This window comes from Bidens hawaiensis, unplaced genomic scaffold (genome assembly GCF_021521415.1).
Source record: "Bidens hawaiensis isolate Kalapana, Puna unplaced genomic scaffold, B.hawaiensis_p1.1 tig00012327_1, whole genome shotgun sequence".
Taxonomy (NCBI): Eukaryota; Viridiplantae; Streptophyta; class Magnoliopsida; order Asterales; family Asteraceae; genus Bidens; species Bidens hawaiensis.
The window spans coordinates 277,894-292,177 of NW_027492002.1; the positions used below are offsets into that span (position 1 = coordinate 277,894).

Sequence of the window (14,284 nt, forward strand, 5' to 3'; positions counted from 1 at the left end):
TGATAATAAGTTATTATTTTAATCAACTTCATTTATTTTATTTTAATACGTAGCATTAGAAAATAATTAATAATTCATTGGAATAATTGCAAAAAAACAAATGAAAAGCATAAATGATATACGAGTGTTTTAGTTATAGAAAGTGAGAGAGTATTTACTAATCTAAATGTCGTTCTCTACCCTTTCGTGATCTAGTGTCTTTTTCATAGAGGTGATTGTGAATTTTTAAAATAACCTACGTGCAGGAATGATTTGGAAGAGTCGGCACTAAAAATAGTGATATTTGCCGAAAGTAAACGATGTATTATGATCAAAATTGTGAATATAAGTATATTATTTAAGTATATAAATTTTGGAGATTTGAAGTTTAGTTACAAATTAATCATATACTATACCTACATTAAAACGTATATATGAAATTATAAACACGGATTCTAATTTATCTAAAATAGTGTACTTTGATAATAAAATTAGAGAGCGACTTAGTGCTTTAAATATATCTTTGATGCATCGTTGTCTTAAGGGGGGAGGGATGGTGGAAATCTCCTCACACACCTCATCCAATTAAATTGTGTCACATTATCAACCCCAAATCCATCACATTTTGATGGAATTTGGTAGGGGTGGTGGTGTGCTGTGGTGTGATAAGAATATTTTTGTTTTTTTTTTTGTTTTTTTTTTTTGCAACTTAAAAAATTAAAACAATATTTTACTAGAACTTAAAAAATAAAAACAATAGTTTACTAGAACATAATTCAACTTAAAAATTAGAATTAAAAAATAAAAGTTACAATAAACGTCTACTTCTCGTCTGAATCTGGAAATTCCAAACCTAAAGAACCTATAAGCTCAACTATATCTCATCTCAACCGATGATGAATATCTTCATCCCGCAAGTCTAATTGGACATCATCGGGAACGGGAACTTGAGTAGGAGAATTCGGTACCCAATCTGAAGAAATTGCATTTCCATCTTCTTTATATAACATATTGTGTAATATGATGCATGCATACACGTAGCTAGAGATCGTGGTTTTTTTCATTGCACGAACCGGTCGACTAAGTATGCACCATCTACCCTTTAAAACATCGAAAGCTCTCTCGACATCTTTTCTTGCCGATTCTTGCAATTTCTTGAACGCCTTTTTCATTGGTCTCGACAGGAAACGAAAAGGCTTTCACAAAAACAGATCATTGCGGGTAGATACCATCGACAAGATAGTAGCCACATCTATAATATCTCCCGTTGACAAAATACAAACAGAAAGGTGCGGTACCATTTGTTACGCTCTGAAACAACGGTGATGTGTACAAAACAGTGATGTCGTTGTTTGAGCCAGGAACACCAAAATAAGAATGCCAAAACCATAAATCATTTGACGCAACCGCTTCTAGTGAGATGGTTGGTCGTTTGATATCACCCCTAACATACGCCCTGGCAACTCCCTTGGCAATTCCTCCATTCGATATGCGTACAATCGATGCTACCGAGCATCCCTGGAAAATGCCATATAGCCTCGTGCGCGGCGTAAAGACGTGTAATGTCGTGTCTTGTTGGTTTTCGTAGAAACTCTTTGCCATATAATTTTATAATAGCGTTACAAAAGAATTGTAGACATTCACGTGAAGTTCTCTCAGACATTTGTAAGTATTCATCGAATTGTTCGGTGGGTTACCTGTCGCTAGTTGACGAATAGCGGATGTGCATTTTTGAAGCGCCGTAAAACTTCGTTTGCCCCTCGCGTTGTAAGATTCTTGAAACCATTCTTCGTTTGCTTCGACCTCGGCTACATCTTTAAAAATAAAGATTTCGGCAAACGAAAGCATTCCCTAAACGTCTCGTCATTGTATTTCGGCTCATCCACAAAATAGTCGTTCATTAGCACTTTGTGGGCATGTATACGATCGCGCTCCACCATTTTTTTCTTTGGACGGCTCGGGCCTTCAAGTTCGTTATATAACAATGAGAACCGTTCGAGAATGCCATCTTCCGAAGACGAAGAGCTATCGGTGTCTAAGGGAACCAAGTAATTCGGAAATTCCATATTTTTTTTGTTATGAATGAAGGGGAAGATTGAAAGTGTTTTGAGTTGGATTTGGTTTATGTTTTGGTTTTGGTTTTATATTGTTTTTTTATTTTTTAGTTAAACCCCCTCCCAACGGCTCCCTCCCCAACGGTCAAATTATCTCGATAAACACCCATCACTTGTGTGATGGCTATCACGCAACCAACCCCCGTCGCGCTTGGGCAATGACCGGCGGTGGTGTGCGGTGAGCCATCACGCGTGATGGGAGCTCCTCACGCAGTGCCCCCCCCCCCCCCCCCCTCTTAGTGTTGAGGATTAAGTGAATTTTTAGGGCCATTTGGAGTTATTCAGATTTTTTATAAATCAATCCTAAAAAACGAAACCCAATAATTTTAGATATAAAGTTTGATGATTTCCGATCATATGCTCATTTAGGGATGACAATAAATGAGCAAAAGTTGCCGACCTATGGAATGTGGATGATCGCATGTCATAGGTGGGTAAAGTGTAAACCCTTCAACGAGTGGAGGGAGGGTGACGTCGCTCATTTGCTTTACCAGATATTTACATGTTATTTACATGCCATTTGGAGTTATTCAGATTTTTTATAAATCAATCCTAAAAAACGAAACCCAATAATTTTAGATATAAAGTTTGATGATTTCCGATCATATGCTCATTTAGGGATGACAATAAATGAGCAAAAGTTGCCGACCTATGGAATGTGGATGATCGCATGTCATAGGTGGGTAAAGTGTAAACCCTTCAACGAGTGGAGGGAGGGTGACGTCGCTCATTTGCTTTACCAGATATTTACATGTTATTTACATGCCATTTGGAGTTATTCAGATTTTTTATAAATCAATCCTAAAAAACGAAACCCAATAATTTTAGATATAAAGTTTGATGATTTCCGATCATATGCTCATTCAGGGATGACAATAAATGAGCAAAAGTTGCCGACCTATGGAATGTGGATGATCGCATGTCATAGGTGGGTAAAGTGTAAACCCTTCAACGAGTGGAGGGAGGGTGACGTCGCTCATTTGCTTTACCAGATATTTACATGTTATTTACATGCCATTTGGAGTTATTCAGATTTTTTATAAATCAATCCTAAAAAACGAAACCCAATAATTTTAGATATAAAGTTTGATGATTTCCGATCATATGCTCATTCAGGGATGACAATAAATGAGCAAAAGTTGCCGACCTATGGAATGTGGATGATCGCATGTCATAGGTGGGTAAAGTGTAAACCCTTCAACGAGTGGAGGGAGGGTGACGTCGCTCATTTGCTTTACCAGATATTTACATGTTATTTTTCTTAGAATATATCATGGTATCATAAAAGGTTTAAGAAAAAAATTGTCAAAAAAAAAACAACTAATTAATATCAAACTATTCATTTACATGTAACAAGTTTAGTGTCAACAACTTTGTATATATTTGTTCTGGGGTAGACATGAGCTCAAAGACTAGGTACAACTGTACTAGGTAGTATAGATTCCACCGGTTTCGGTTTTAACCTAATCGAATTTATATGTAAAGATTTTCAACATATTAATACCAATAGTTATTAATCAAACTGTTTCTGACCGCGTTGACTAATTCGTGCACCACTAGTATGGAACATACATGATATAAGTATATAATTTATATCGTGCACCCTTACCATAGACAGTGGCTAAGTTTGGATATAAACGTCGAGGGGGCCGGACTCAATCTGTATAAAAAAATTCATACACTAGAGGCGGGCGGCCTCAAAATTTCGGTCGAAAAAGGGTGAATTTAAAACAAGTATAAAAATTTTCGGCTGAAAAATGATAAATTTACACTGTCAAACGAAAAAACGGAGGAGGTCGGGCTCAAAATTTCAGTTGAAAACGGGTAAATTTTCACTATGTATAATAATTTTCAGGGAAAAAAGAATAAATTTACACTATCGAGCTAAAAACGGAGGGGTCCGGGCTCAAAGTTTCGGTCAGAAACGGGTAAATTTACACTATGTATAATAACATTAGGCCGAAAAAGGATAACATTAAACTACCGAGCCAAAAAACGGAGGGGGCTGGGGCCACCCCTGACCCCTACAAAGCTACGTCCCTGACCATAGAGGATGGCCTAAGTATATAACCATCAAGACAAGAAGATCTTCACTAGTGGAGTATGGACCACATAATGTGTTATGTTTAACCATCAAAAAGATCTTTCTCTTGTAGCCCATTTATAAAATACTTGGCCCATGTGTTATGTTTAAAGGAAAGCCCAACCCGTTTTCTAATGTCAACTAAATAAAATTGTATTATGTAGATTTCAGTTATCAATAAAAAATGTTCTTTACCAACTCCCCACCACAACGCCTGGTATCGACAACGCTTGAGTTTTACTAGCACTCGGGTTTTATTGATCTTTTATGTATTAGTTCTAGTACTGTAACGAATGTAACCGATATCAACCGAATTTGCGTCGACTCGCCCAGAACCAAAAATGCTAGGGTTTTGCCGACTCACCACCGCAACACCCGGTACCTACAGGCTGCAACACTCGGGTTTTACAAACACATGAGTTTTACAGACCCTTGTTTTAGTTTCGGTACCATAACGAACGTAACCAAAACTGACCTCAATTTTTATAATTTTTTTTGTTTTATTTTTTGTTTTAGTTATGATACAATAACACATGTAATCGAAACCGACCGAATTCATGTCGACTTACTGCCTTAACGTTTAGAACCAACAACGTTTGAGTTTTGTCACCACCCGAGTTTTACCAACACCAGGTAAAATACTAGTTTAAAATTACAACAAAAGGTGTAAAATTTTCCCATACATTTCCAAAATTTTATAGTTACTCCATGTTTTTCACTGCTTAAAAAAAGGAAAAATAATAAAACAAAACAAAATTACACAAAAATATGAAAAAAAATATGTAGATGATAAGGGTTTAAAGACCCACCTTTCATTCCATTATCAGAACACAAGACATTCACCAAGACAAACATTACATAATAATAATAATAATAAACATATCATCAACTTCCACCCAGCTTATCTCTAATTCATAGGTAACTTCAATTTCCATCTGGGTATCTCTAATTCATAGATTATATGCTTAAAACAATTGTATTCAAGTACTGGGTCAGTCTAAATTTGCCTACTTTTTATTGTTCTTTCGGTTCTTTATAGTTTCTTGATAATGAATTGAAGTCAATTCTGTTTGGTGTTTGTATTACCCAACTGGGGTTGGTTTAATTTCCACTAATTAAAGGCATATGTAACTTTTAATTAATAATTAACTGTGAAATTGGGTTTTAATTTAATTTAATTTAATTTTGAATGCTGTTTATTAATACAGTTAGTCCACAAGCTCATTTTGATGAAAAGTTGGTAACTTTTTGTGGGTTTTGTAAAATTCTTGGATTCTTGATGATATTTGTGAACTTGGGTTTAAACCCATTTGAATGTGATATTTTATAAGAAAAATTAAGTTTTTATCTTTGAATCCAACACTTGGTTCCATTAACAATATCTTTAGGATATTGAAGATAATGTTAGGTATCAAGCAGTTATAATGCGGAAAAATATCGGATATCGGTCAAGTCATGGTGGGATATCGATATCGGTATTTTTAATATCATGTGAAATTCATATATATAGCAATTTAACACTAATAATTCACTATGCTCTTCTACCGTTAACAAATTAACATTTTGCAACTTGCAAAACACTAACGAGTAGCAAGTAGGAACTGGTTAAGACTTAAAACACTAACATCGAACACTAAAAGTTGATAATTATGACTTAAAAGCACTGATATCGGGAATATTGGTGATATATTGGTCCAATATCGGTCAATATTGCCGATATTATCGGACTGATATTCTGACCGATATTTTACCAAGGGACCGATAACCATATATCACCAGCGATATCGACTGCATAGGTTAGATATGAGATAAGTTGTGTTGCAAATTGGACATACGTGTTATACAAAGAATTCGATCTGGATAAATTTTTGTATTAAATTGGTATTTAGGTTATTTTTATAAAAGGAGCCAGTTCAGTTTCATAAGTAATCAAATTATTTTTTTTAAAAAGATCCATTTTTTTTTGTTTGGAACAATGCATTTTACTTGATTATGTCATCAGTAACTTATTAGCAACAAAATATGTTGTGTTTGCTTCACAGGTGAAGAAGCTGATGAAGAATTAGCGTAGTTACTAACCGACCTGTAACTGACTCTATCCATATTTGAATAACAAGATGACACCCGTAATACCCTCATCAACAAGCAGTATTTCTCTTATCCCCGGGTGTACTTTCGATACAATAAAGACTAAAAACGGTTCGATAAAATGCTGTAATGTAAAAAGATCGACCCGTAGAACCGTACACGGTCAAGATTGTTTATTACCCCTGTCAACATCTCTTAGATTATTTCCTCGTGTCAGAACATTCGGGTCCTACCATAAAAAGAGATTTGGAGTGGCATCAGCCACTGGTGTGGATGTGGACGTGACCACGGAACAAGCTGACCAGTCAGATCCCGTTTCGGGTGAAGATTCTGGTCAAACATCAGAACCCACATCAACCGTTGATAAGTCAAAGCAACGGTCAAGGCCTGCTAGGAAAAGTGAAATGCCGCCTGTGAAAAATGAAGAATTGGTCCCGGGTGCAGCTTTCACGGGTAAAGTGAGATCGATCCAACCGTTTGGAGCTTTTGTTGACTTTGGAGCTTTTACCGACGGGCTGGTTCACGTTTCACGGTTAAGTGACAATTTTGTTAAGGATGTTGCAAATGTTGTCTCGGTTGGTCAAGAAGTGAAGGTGAAGTTAGTGGAGGCAAATATCGAAACGGGCCGGATCGCGTTGACCATGCGTGAAAATGAGCCTGCCGCTGGCGCCGAGACGCCTAGACCTCCAAGAAAAACAGGTCAAAAGTCAGACCAGAGGAGGGACCGAGACGCGGGGAGAAAAAGTACGAAATTTGTGAAGGGTCAAGAACTTGAGGGAACGGTAAAGAATCTTACACGTTCGGGTGCTTTTATAAACCTTCCGGAAGGTGAGGAAGGGTTTTTACCGGCTTCTGAAGAAGCCGATGAAGGGTTTGGAAGTATAATGGGTGACGGGTCATCGCTTGAATTCGGTCAAGAAGTCAAAGTTCGGGTCTTGAGAATCGCAAGAGGTCAAGTCACGTTGACCATGAAGGGGGACAATAATAATAAAGAGTTAGACTCGAAGCTTCAAGGAAAGGTTTTTACTGCTACAAACCCGTTTCTTGTAGCTTTCCGTAGAAATAAAGATATTGCTTCGTTTTTAGACGAGAGGGAGAAAGCTTCTAGTGAAACCGATACCCAACCGTCAGTTAAAGAAACCGAAACTGCGGAACCCGAAGAGGAAAAAGTTGACGCTGTCGCTCCCGAAATAGAAGATGATGAAAAGGTCAAAGCTGTTTCTGATGAAGAAGTCAAAGATGAAGTTGTTTCTAGTGACGAGCAAGTAGATATACCCGAGGAAACAACTAGCTCAAGTGAACAAGTACCTACCCTCGAAACACAACCGAAGGTTTGAATTATTAAATTTTTGCCCTTTAACAGTGCTGTTAATAATATATACTTTTATATCTTTTTGACAGATAAGGTGGAGCCTGTTGAGGAGAAAGTAGATATACCCGAGGAGACAAATACCGTCACGAGCTCAACCGACCAAGATGCGCCTGTGATTGAGGAAAACGTGACCGAAGGTTTGCATTATTACTCTTTGACTATTTATGGTTTTTAAATTGTTATTACTTCCTTTTAATTATTTTTTGTGTGTTGTTGCTAGTAGATGCTGAAATCCCGCCTGCCACATCAGTTGATGAAGTCATAGAGAATAAAATTGAAGAAGCCGAAACAAATGTTCAAGCGGATGCTGAAGTTCCCGTTGAGGACGAAAAAGTTGAAGTAGCTGCCACGGCAGAAGCAACCGCTGAAGGTTTATAACAATAAATTATAATTTACATTTCTTCTTTTATTATTTATGACAGTTATATAATCTATTTTCTGAATATTCAGTTGAGGAAGAAAAAGTTGAAGTAGCTGCTACCACAGAAGCCACTGCCGAAGGTTTACTAATATAATTTATTATTTACTAGAGTTTTTTGTAACATGTTTCATTACAGTTATATAACTGATTATTTGAAATTACAGTTGAGGAAGAAAAAGTCGAAGCCGCCGCTCCAACAGAAGACGAAAAGGTTGAAGTAGCCGCTCCCACAGAAGCCACTAGCGAAGGTTTACTATTATAATTTATTTTTTACTAGTTTTTTGTAACATGTTTCATTACAGTTATGTAACTGATTATTTGAAATTACAGTTGAGGAAGAAAAAGTTGAAGTATCCGCTCCCACAGAAGCGACTGCTGAAAGTTTACTATTATGAATTATTATTTACTAGTTCTTGTATCATGTTTTATTACATATAATTGATTATTTGAAATTTTAGTTGAGGAAGAAAAGGTTGAAGTAGCTGCATCCGCAGAAGCCAATACTGAAGGTTTACTACTATACTATTATAATGTATTATTTACTATTTTTCGTAATGTTTATTACGGTTATATAACTGATTTTTTGAAACTTCAGTTGGGGAAGAAAAAGTTGAAGCAGCTGCCCCTGCAGAAGCCGCTGCCAAAGGTTTGTTATTGTAATTTATTATCTATTTTTTTCGTAATGTTCTATTACGGTTATATAACCTATTTTTTGAAATTTCAGTTGAGGAAGAAAAAGTTGAAGTAACTGCCCCTGCAGAAGCCGCTGCTAAAGGTTTATTATTATAATTTATCATTTACCATTTTTTGTATCATGCTTTGTTACTGTTATATAACCGGTTTTTTTATTTTTTTATAAATTTCAGTTGAGGAAGAAAAAGTTGAAGTAGCTGCTCCCACAGAAGCTACTGCTAAAGGTTTATAAATTATATCTTTTTATTTGCTATTTTTTGTATCATGTAGGATCATGTTTGCCATTCAAAAGGGGGTGGCGGCGCAGCTTGTTGCCCGCTTACCTGCCTCTCTGTTGTAATTGGATCCTTTCGTTCAATATAAATATAACTGCATATGGTTGAGGGGTCAAGTTATTCTACAAAGGGGAACAAGGATGAGAATGATTTGTAGCCACACAAAAAAAAACCCCTCACAAAAAAATTAAAAAAATTAATAAAAAATCATAATTCAAAATTAAAAAAAAAAACGAAAAAAAGTAGAAACACAAAAATGTTTCCACCGTCTTCTCGTTCTCAAAAAAAAAAGACACAATGGTGAGTGAAAAGATCATTGTGTCTTTTTGCTTATCATTGTGTTTTGAGTTTATTTTCTTCATTGATTGTGTCTTTTTTCCTTGACATAGTGTTTTTTTTTCTTTATATTGTGTTATATTACTCAACATTGTGCTATATTTTGTTCGACATTGTGTTATATTTTGCGATTTGTTGTGTCTTTTTTTAGTTATAATTGTGTCATTTGTTCATTTTCGTGATTGTGTCTTTGATCTCGGCATTGTGTCTTTTCGTCTATATTTTATTTATTTATTTATTTATTTATTATTTTTTTGAACGGGAATGATGGCGGAAACATTTTAGTTTTTTAAATTTTTTCGTTTTTTATTTATATATTGAGTTATGATTTTATTATTATTATTTTTAAGGGGTTTTTGTGTGGTCACAAATCCTTCTCACACTTCTCATTTTTGTCTCCCTTTGTATTTTAAGTTTTAACTTTACCCTATGGTTGAGCCTTTGGATGTTTTATTACATTTATATAAACATTTTTTTGGTGATTATGTTATATAACCAATTTTTTTGGTAATTATATTTTATAACCAATTGTTTTTAGTAATCATAATTTATAACCTTTTTTTGTGGTAAATACCATGTTTTATAACTAACTTTTTTGGTAACTATGGCAGCAACAATATCTCCAGCTCTAGTGAAGCAACTGCGTGAAGAAACCGGTGCGGGTATGATGGACTGCAAGAAAGCCCTAGCCGAAACCGGGGGCGATATAGTCAAAGCACAAGAATACCTCAGAAAGAAAGGTTTAGCAAGTGCTGACAAAAAAGCGAGTCGGGCCACAGCCGAGGGCTGAATCGGGTCCTACATCCACGACAGCCGAATCGGGGTCTTAATAGAAGTCAACTGCGAGACCGACTTCGTGTCACGTGGAGACATTTTCAAAGAATTAGTCAACGATTTAGCAATGCAAGTGGCTGCGTGTCCTCAAGTTCAATATTTAGCACCCGAAGACGTACCGAAAGAAATAATTGAAAAAGAGAAAGAAATCGAGATGCAAAAAGAAGACCTTTTGTCAAAACCCGAGCAGTTTAGGTCAAAGATTGTTGAAGGGAGGATCAAGAAGAGGCTTGATGAGCTGGCGTTGCTTGAACAGGCGTATATTAAGAATGATAAGGTTGTGGTCAAAGATTTTGTGAAGTCAACGATTGTGACGATTGGGGAGAATATTAAAGTCAAACGGTTTGTTCGGTTTAACCTCGGTGAAGGGCTTGAAAAGAAATCACAAGATTTTGCTGCTGAAGTTGCTGCACAAACTACTGCTAAGAAGGTGTCTGCACCGACAACTGAACCGCATCCTGCAGCAACCGAAGCGGTTAAAACTGTTGACGAGTAAGTTGACTGTTCCTGTGGTCAAAAGTGGTTCAGATTGAAACACATGGGTCGAGTATGGGTCTGGGTCAAAATAAGTAATTTTTTGGTACAATCGGATTTAGTCAAACGGGGTTGGGTTGACCCGGAAAACATTTTGTCCAAAAAGAATTATATTTTTATAAATTATTGGTGTTGTCATATTCTAAAAATATAATCTTTTTAACGATGTAGGAGTTTTTACACATTAAAGACTTTCGACTTGCTTGACCCGTTTCTTTCTTGCTAATGTTTTGATTTTACACTTTTGGCCCGTTTCTTCTTGACCCGTTTATGAATCAATTGCTAGATGTAACATGTCAATAAAGATTATTTTTTTAATAATTTAGTAGCATTTATGCAATAAAGATACACTTTGATTAATAATTCCAAAATTCATATATTTTGACTTGTTGGTCAAACAATCCAAGTATCTAGTCGGTTTTGTGCGTAGACCGTCTTAACAACCGGTTGATGTGTCCTTAATCTTGAATTGAGTTTATTTTTATTTTTTATTTTTATTTTTTTTAGGGCACCGAAAGCAGCAGTTTCAGCAGCATTAGTAAAGCAACTGCGTGAAGAAACCGGTGCGGGAATGATGGACTGCAAAAAGGCGCTATCTGAAACCGGTGGTGACATCGAGAAAGCTCAAGAATATTTAAGGAAAAAGGGCCTGTCAACCGCCGACAAGAAATCAGCCCGTTTAGCAGCCGAAGGCAGAATCGGGTCATACATTCACGACTCCCGTATCGGAGTCCTAATCGAAGTCAACTGTGAAACTGACTTCGTGGGCCGAAGTGAAAAATTCAAAGAGTTAGTCGACGACTTAGCAATGCAAGTCGTTGCATGCCCGAAAGTCGAGTACGTCTCGATCGAAGACATCCCCGAGAGCATCGTGAACAAAGAAAAAGACATCGAGATGCAACGTGAAGATATTTTGTCGAAACCCGAGAGTATCAGGGGAAAGATTGTTGACGGGCATGTGTCGAAACGGTTAGGTGAGCTGGCGCTTCTTGAACAACCTTTTCTTAAGGATGATTCGGTGCTCGTGAAGGATTTCGTGAAGCAGACAGTTGCAGCCATTGGTGAGAATATTAAGGTTAGAAGGTTCGTTCGGTTTACACTCGGTGAGTCAACGGAAGAACCCGAAACCGCACCCGAGACCGAGTCTTGAAGTGAGTTTGTTTAGAAGGATGGTTGAGGAACACAGAGATGGTTTGTTTTGCATTTTTGTAACGGATTTTTGGTTTTCTTGAATTGTTGTTTTAAATGTATTCTAGTTATTGTACTTTGGTTAATAATTTATAATTGAATCATGTTATATTGATATATAGACTTTTGAGTACATGGTTATGAGTTATGACATTTTCCAAGTGTTTTTTTTATATAATGTGTATATGCCACTTTAACACGTTTATATGACCCTAATAATAATAATAATGTAAGTTGAGACAACTTAAAACTTTACATGGGTTCATTTGACAAATCTCCCCTTGATATAGTTCTTATATGAAAATGCCTATTTTGGTCAACCGTCAACGAATATGTTGTTGGTAATTCGTCAATGACGTCCATCGTTGTTCTTACACTCGTGTCGTTGTTGCCAGTCACTAGATGATCCTCTAGTAGCATGTGTATTATAATTACTATCGATAATTAATGCTTTCTTCATAGAGGAACTACGAATACATTCGTAGCTGATAAGCTGAATATTATAGTTACCTAATAAAAAATAAGAAAAAAGAAAACTAGTTTCTAAAAAATATAGTCGAATTAGAACATACGTCTTTCTTTTCTTAATGCATATGGCCTTACGAGTATTGTCGAAATTATGTAACCTAATACAATTTTTTTTTTACAACAGGAAAAAGGTTTCGTATAGGAACTCTTGAAAATCAAAGGGCCATTCTCGTTATGACCAGATTAAGCATGGTATGTGACCAAAATGTAACAAAGATTATTGTTAGTTGTATTTATCCATATTCTTACATCACAAATGATAAATTGCTTTTCTTTTATTATTTTACTTTTATACTTTTGAAAGTGAAAGTTGGTTAGTATTTTATAAGATATTTCCTTTTACTTTTAAGAAACCTGTATATAGTAACATCTTAATTATTTGTTTGTGTAGCTAAATGCGGGTATTACGACACAATTGTTGTTGAGTTTGTTCAACGTGAAAGGAGTTCTACATTTTGGTATAGCCGGAAATGCAAATAGCGAACTTGAAATAGGTGATGTGGTAATCCCGAAATTTTGGGCTCATACATGCTTGTGGTCATGGCAGGTATCATATATATTTTTTGTAGCATACAATAAAACAATAACTAAGGCAACAAAAATGATTATAAACGGGACGAATGCGTAGAATATTGAATTAGATAATAACTTACTTGTCCTATAATGGTAACTTTTTGTCATTATAGAGATATGGACGAGGGCCTGAAAGTGAGTTACCTCTAGAATCCAATGACGACTACACAAGAGACATCGGTTACCTAAAGTTCTTGGACTACAATAACGACACAACCACAGACAACCTTTTAAATAATGTTTGGTATCAACCCGAAGAAGTATTCCCAATCACCACAACCCCGGAAACCAGCCAACATGTATTTTGGGTGCCCGTTGACAATCACTACTTCACACTTTTCAAGAAACTCGAGGTACTTGTTTTTGTTCATATATAAGTGATTCTTAGAGTCCTTATATTCAAACATCACTCCCTGGTGTGTTAATAACTCTATACGGCTCGTATAGGGGCTATACGAGTCGTATATCTCTCACATGACTAACTACTGTACGGTGGGAACGTGATGACAACTTTTTCAGTCTATACGGCTATACCAATGACAAAATTTTGCACTTATACGGTTCGTATAGCCCTGAGACACTCTTATAGGCGCGCATGGTGTTCAAATAACTTATGTGGTGTGGGAGTAACCTATGCCTTCTTATAACGAAAACGAAAGGATGTAAATCGTAATTTTTTTGATAATGTAGGGTTTGAAGTTGGAGGAATGTATAAATGCAACAACTTGTTTACCAACGGCACCTAAAGTGGCAAGAGTTGAGAGGGGTGTGAGTGCAAATATGTTTATAGATAATAAGGCTTATAGAACATTTTTAAATTCCAAATTTAATGTGACACCAGTTGATATGGAGAGTGCTGCTGTTGCTTTAATTTGCTATCAACAAAATGTTCCATTTCTTATAATTAGAGCTCTTTCTGATTTAGCTGGTGGAGGTTCTTCAGTTTCTAATGAAGCTTCAAATTTTGCATCTTTAGCAGCCCAAAATGCAGTTGCTACATTGATTAAATTTGTGCAACTATTGCCTTCATAATGTGTTTATAATTATTAAATGAGTCATTGTACAAGTGTACAACTATCTTGTTTTGTAACACTCATTGTTGTTTGTTTGTATAAAAACATTAGAATAATGGTTTTTGGTTTTTACTTATATCTTTCCTTTGTAATAATACATTTAGTTTTTGTCTTTTATTTCATTAGGACAAATTCAAGAACACTTGATTAGTCTTTCCCTAATCCTAACTTATGTAAAAGTTTCAATCTTTTT

General features: G+C 35.9%; 1 protein-coding gene and 1 pseudogene across 2 annotated transcripts; both read left to right on the forward strand.

The window, feature by feature from the left end:
- Window positions 1-5,020: 5,020 nt before the first annotated feature.
- LOC143540721 (polyprotein of EF-Ts, chloroplastic-like) lies at window positions 5,021-12,065 on the forward strand (annotated as a pseudogene). Its single transcript, XR_013136635.1, has 11 exons — window positions 5,021-5,094; window positions 6,219-7,560; window positions 7,666-7,773; window positions 7,860-8,006; window positions 8,087-8,137; window positions 8,222-8,305; window positions 8,516-8,566; window positions 8,782-8,832; window positions 8,924-8,974; window positions 9,973-10,687; window positions 11,237-12,065. The product of XR_013136635.1 is annotated as a polyprotein of EF-Ts, chloroplastic-like (transcript).
- On the forward strand, window positions 11,899-14,273 carry LOC143540683 (bark storage protein A-like). The gene is made up of 5 exons (XM_077033676.1): window positions 11,899-11,920; window positions 12,570-12,637; window positions 12,837-12,992; window positions 13,132-13,371; window positions 13,709-14,273. The coding sequence occupies exons 1-5, from the start codon at window positions 11,899-11,901 to the stop codon at window positions 14,048-14,050; spliced, it is 828 nt and encodes a 275-aa protein (XP_076889791.1). The 3' UTR covers window positions 14,051-14,273.
- Window positions 14,274-14,284: the final 11 nt, after the last annotated feature.

Coding starts and splice junctions, on each gene's coding strand:
- LOC143540683 (XM_077033676.1), top strand. CDS start 11,899: ATGGTTGAGGAACACAGAGATG. Junction 11,921..12,569: donor GGTTGAGGAACACAGAGATG/GTTTGTTTTGCA, acceptor TTTTTACAACAG/GAAAAAGGTTTCGTATAGGA. Junction 13,372..13,708: donor CACTTTTCAAGAAACTCGAG/GTACTTGTTTTT, acceptor TTGATAATGTAG/GGTTTGAAGTTGGAGGAATG.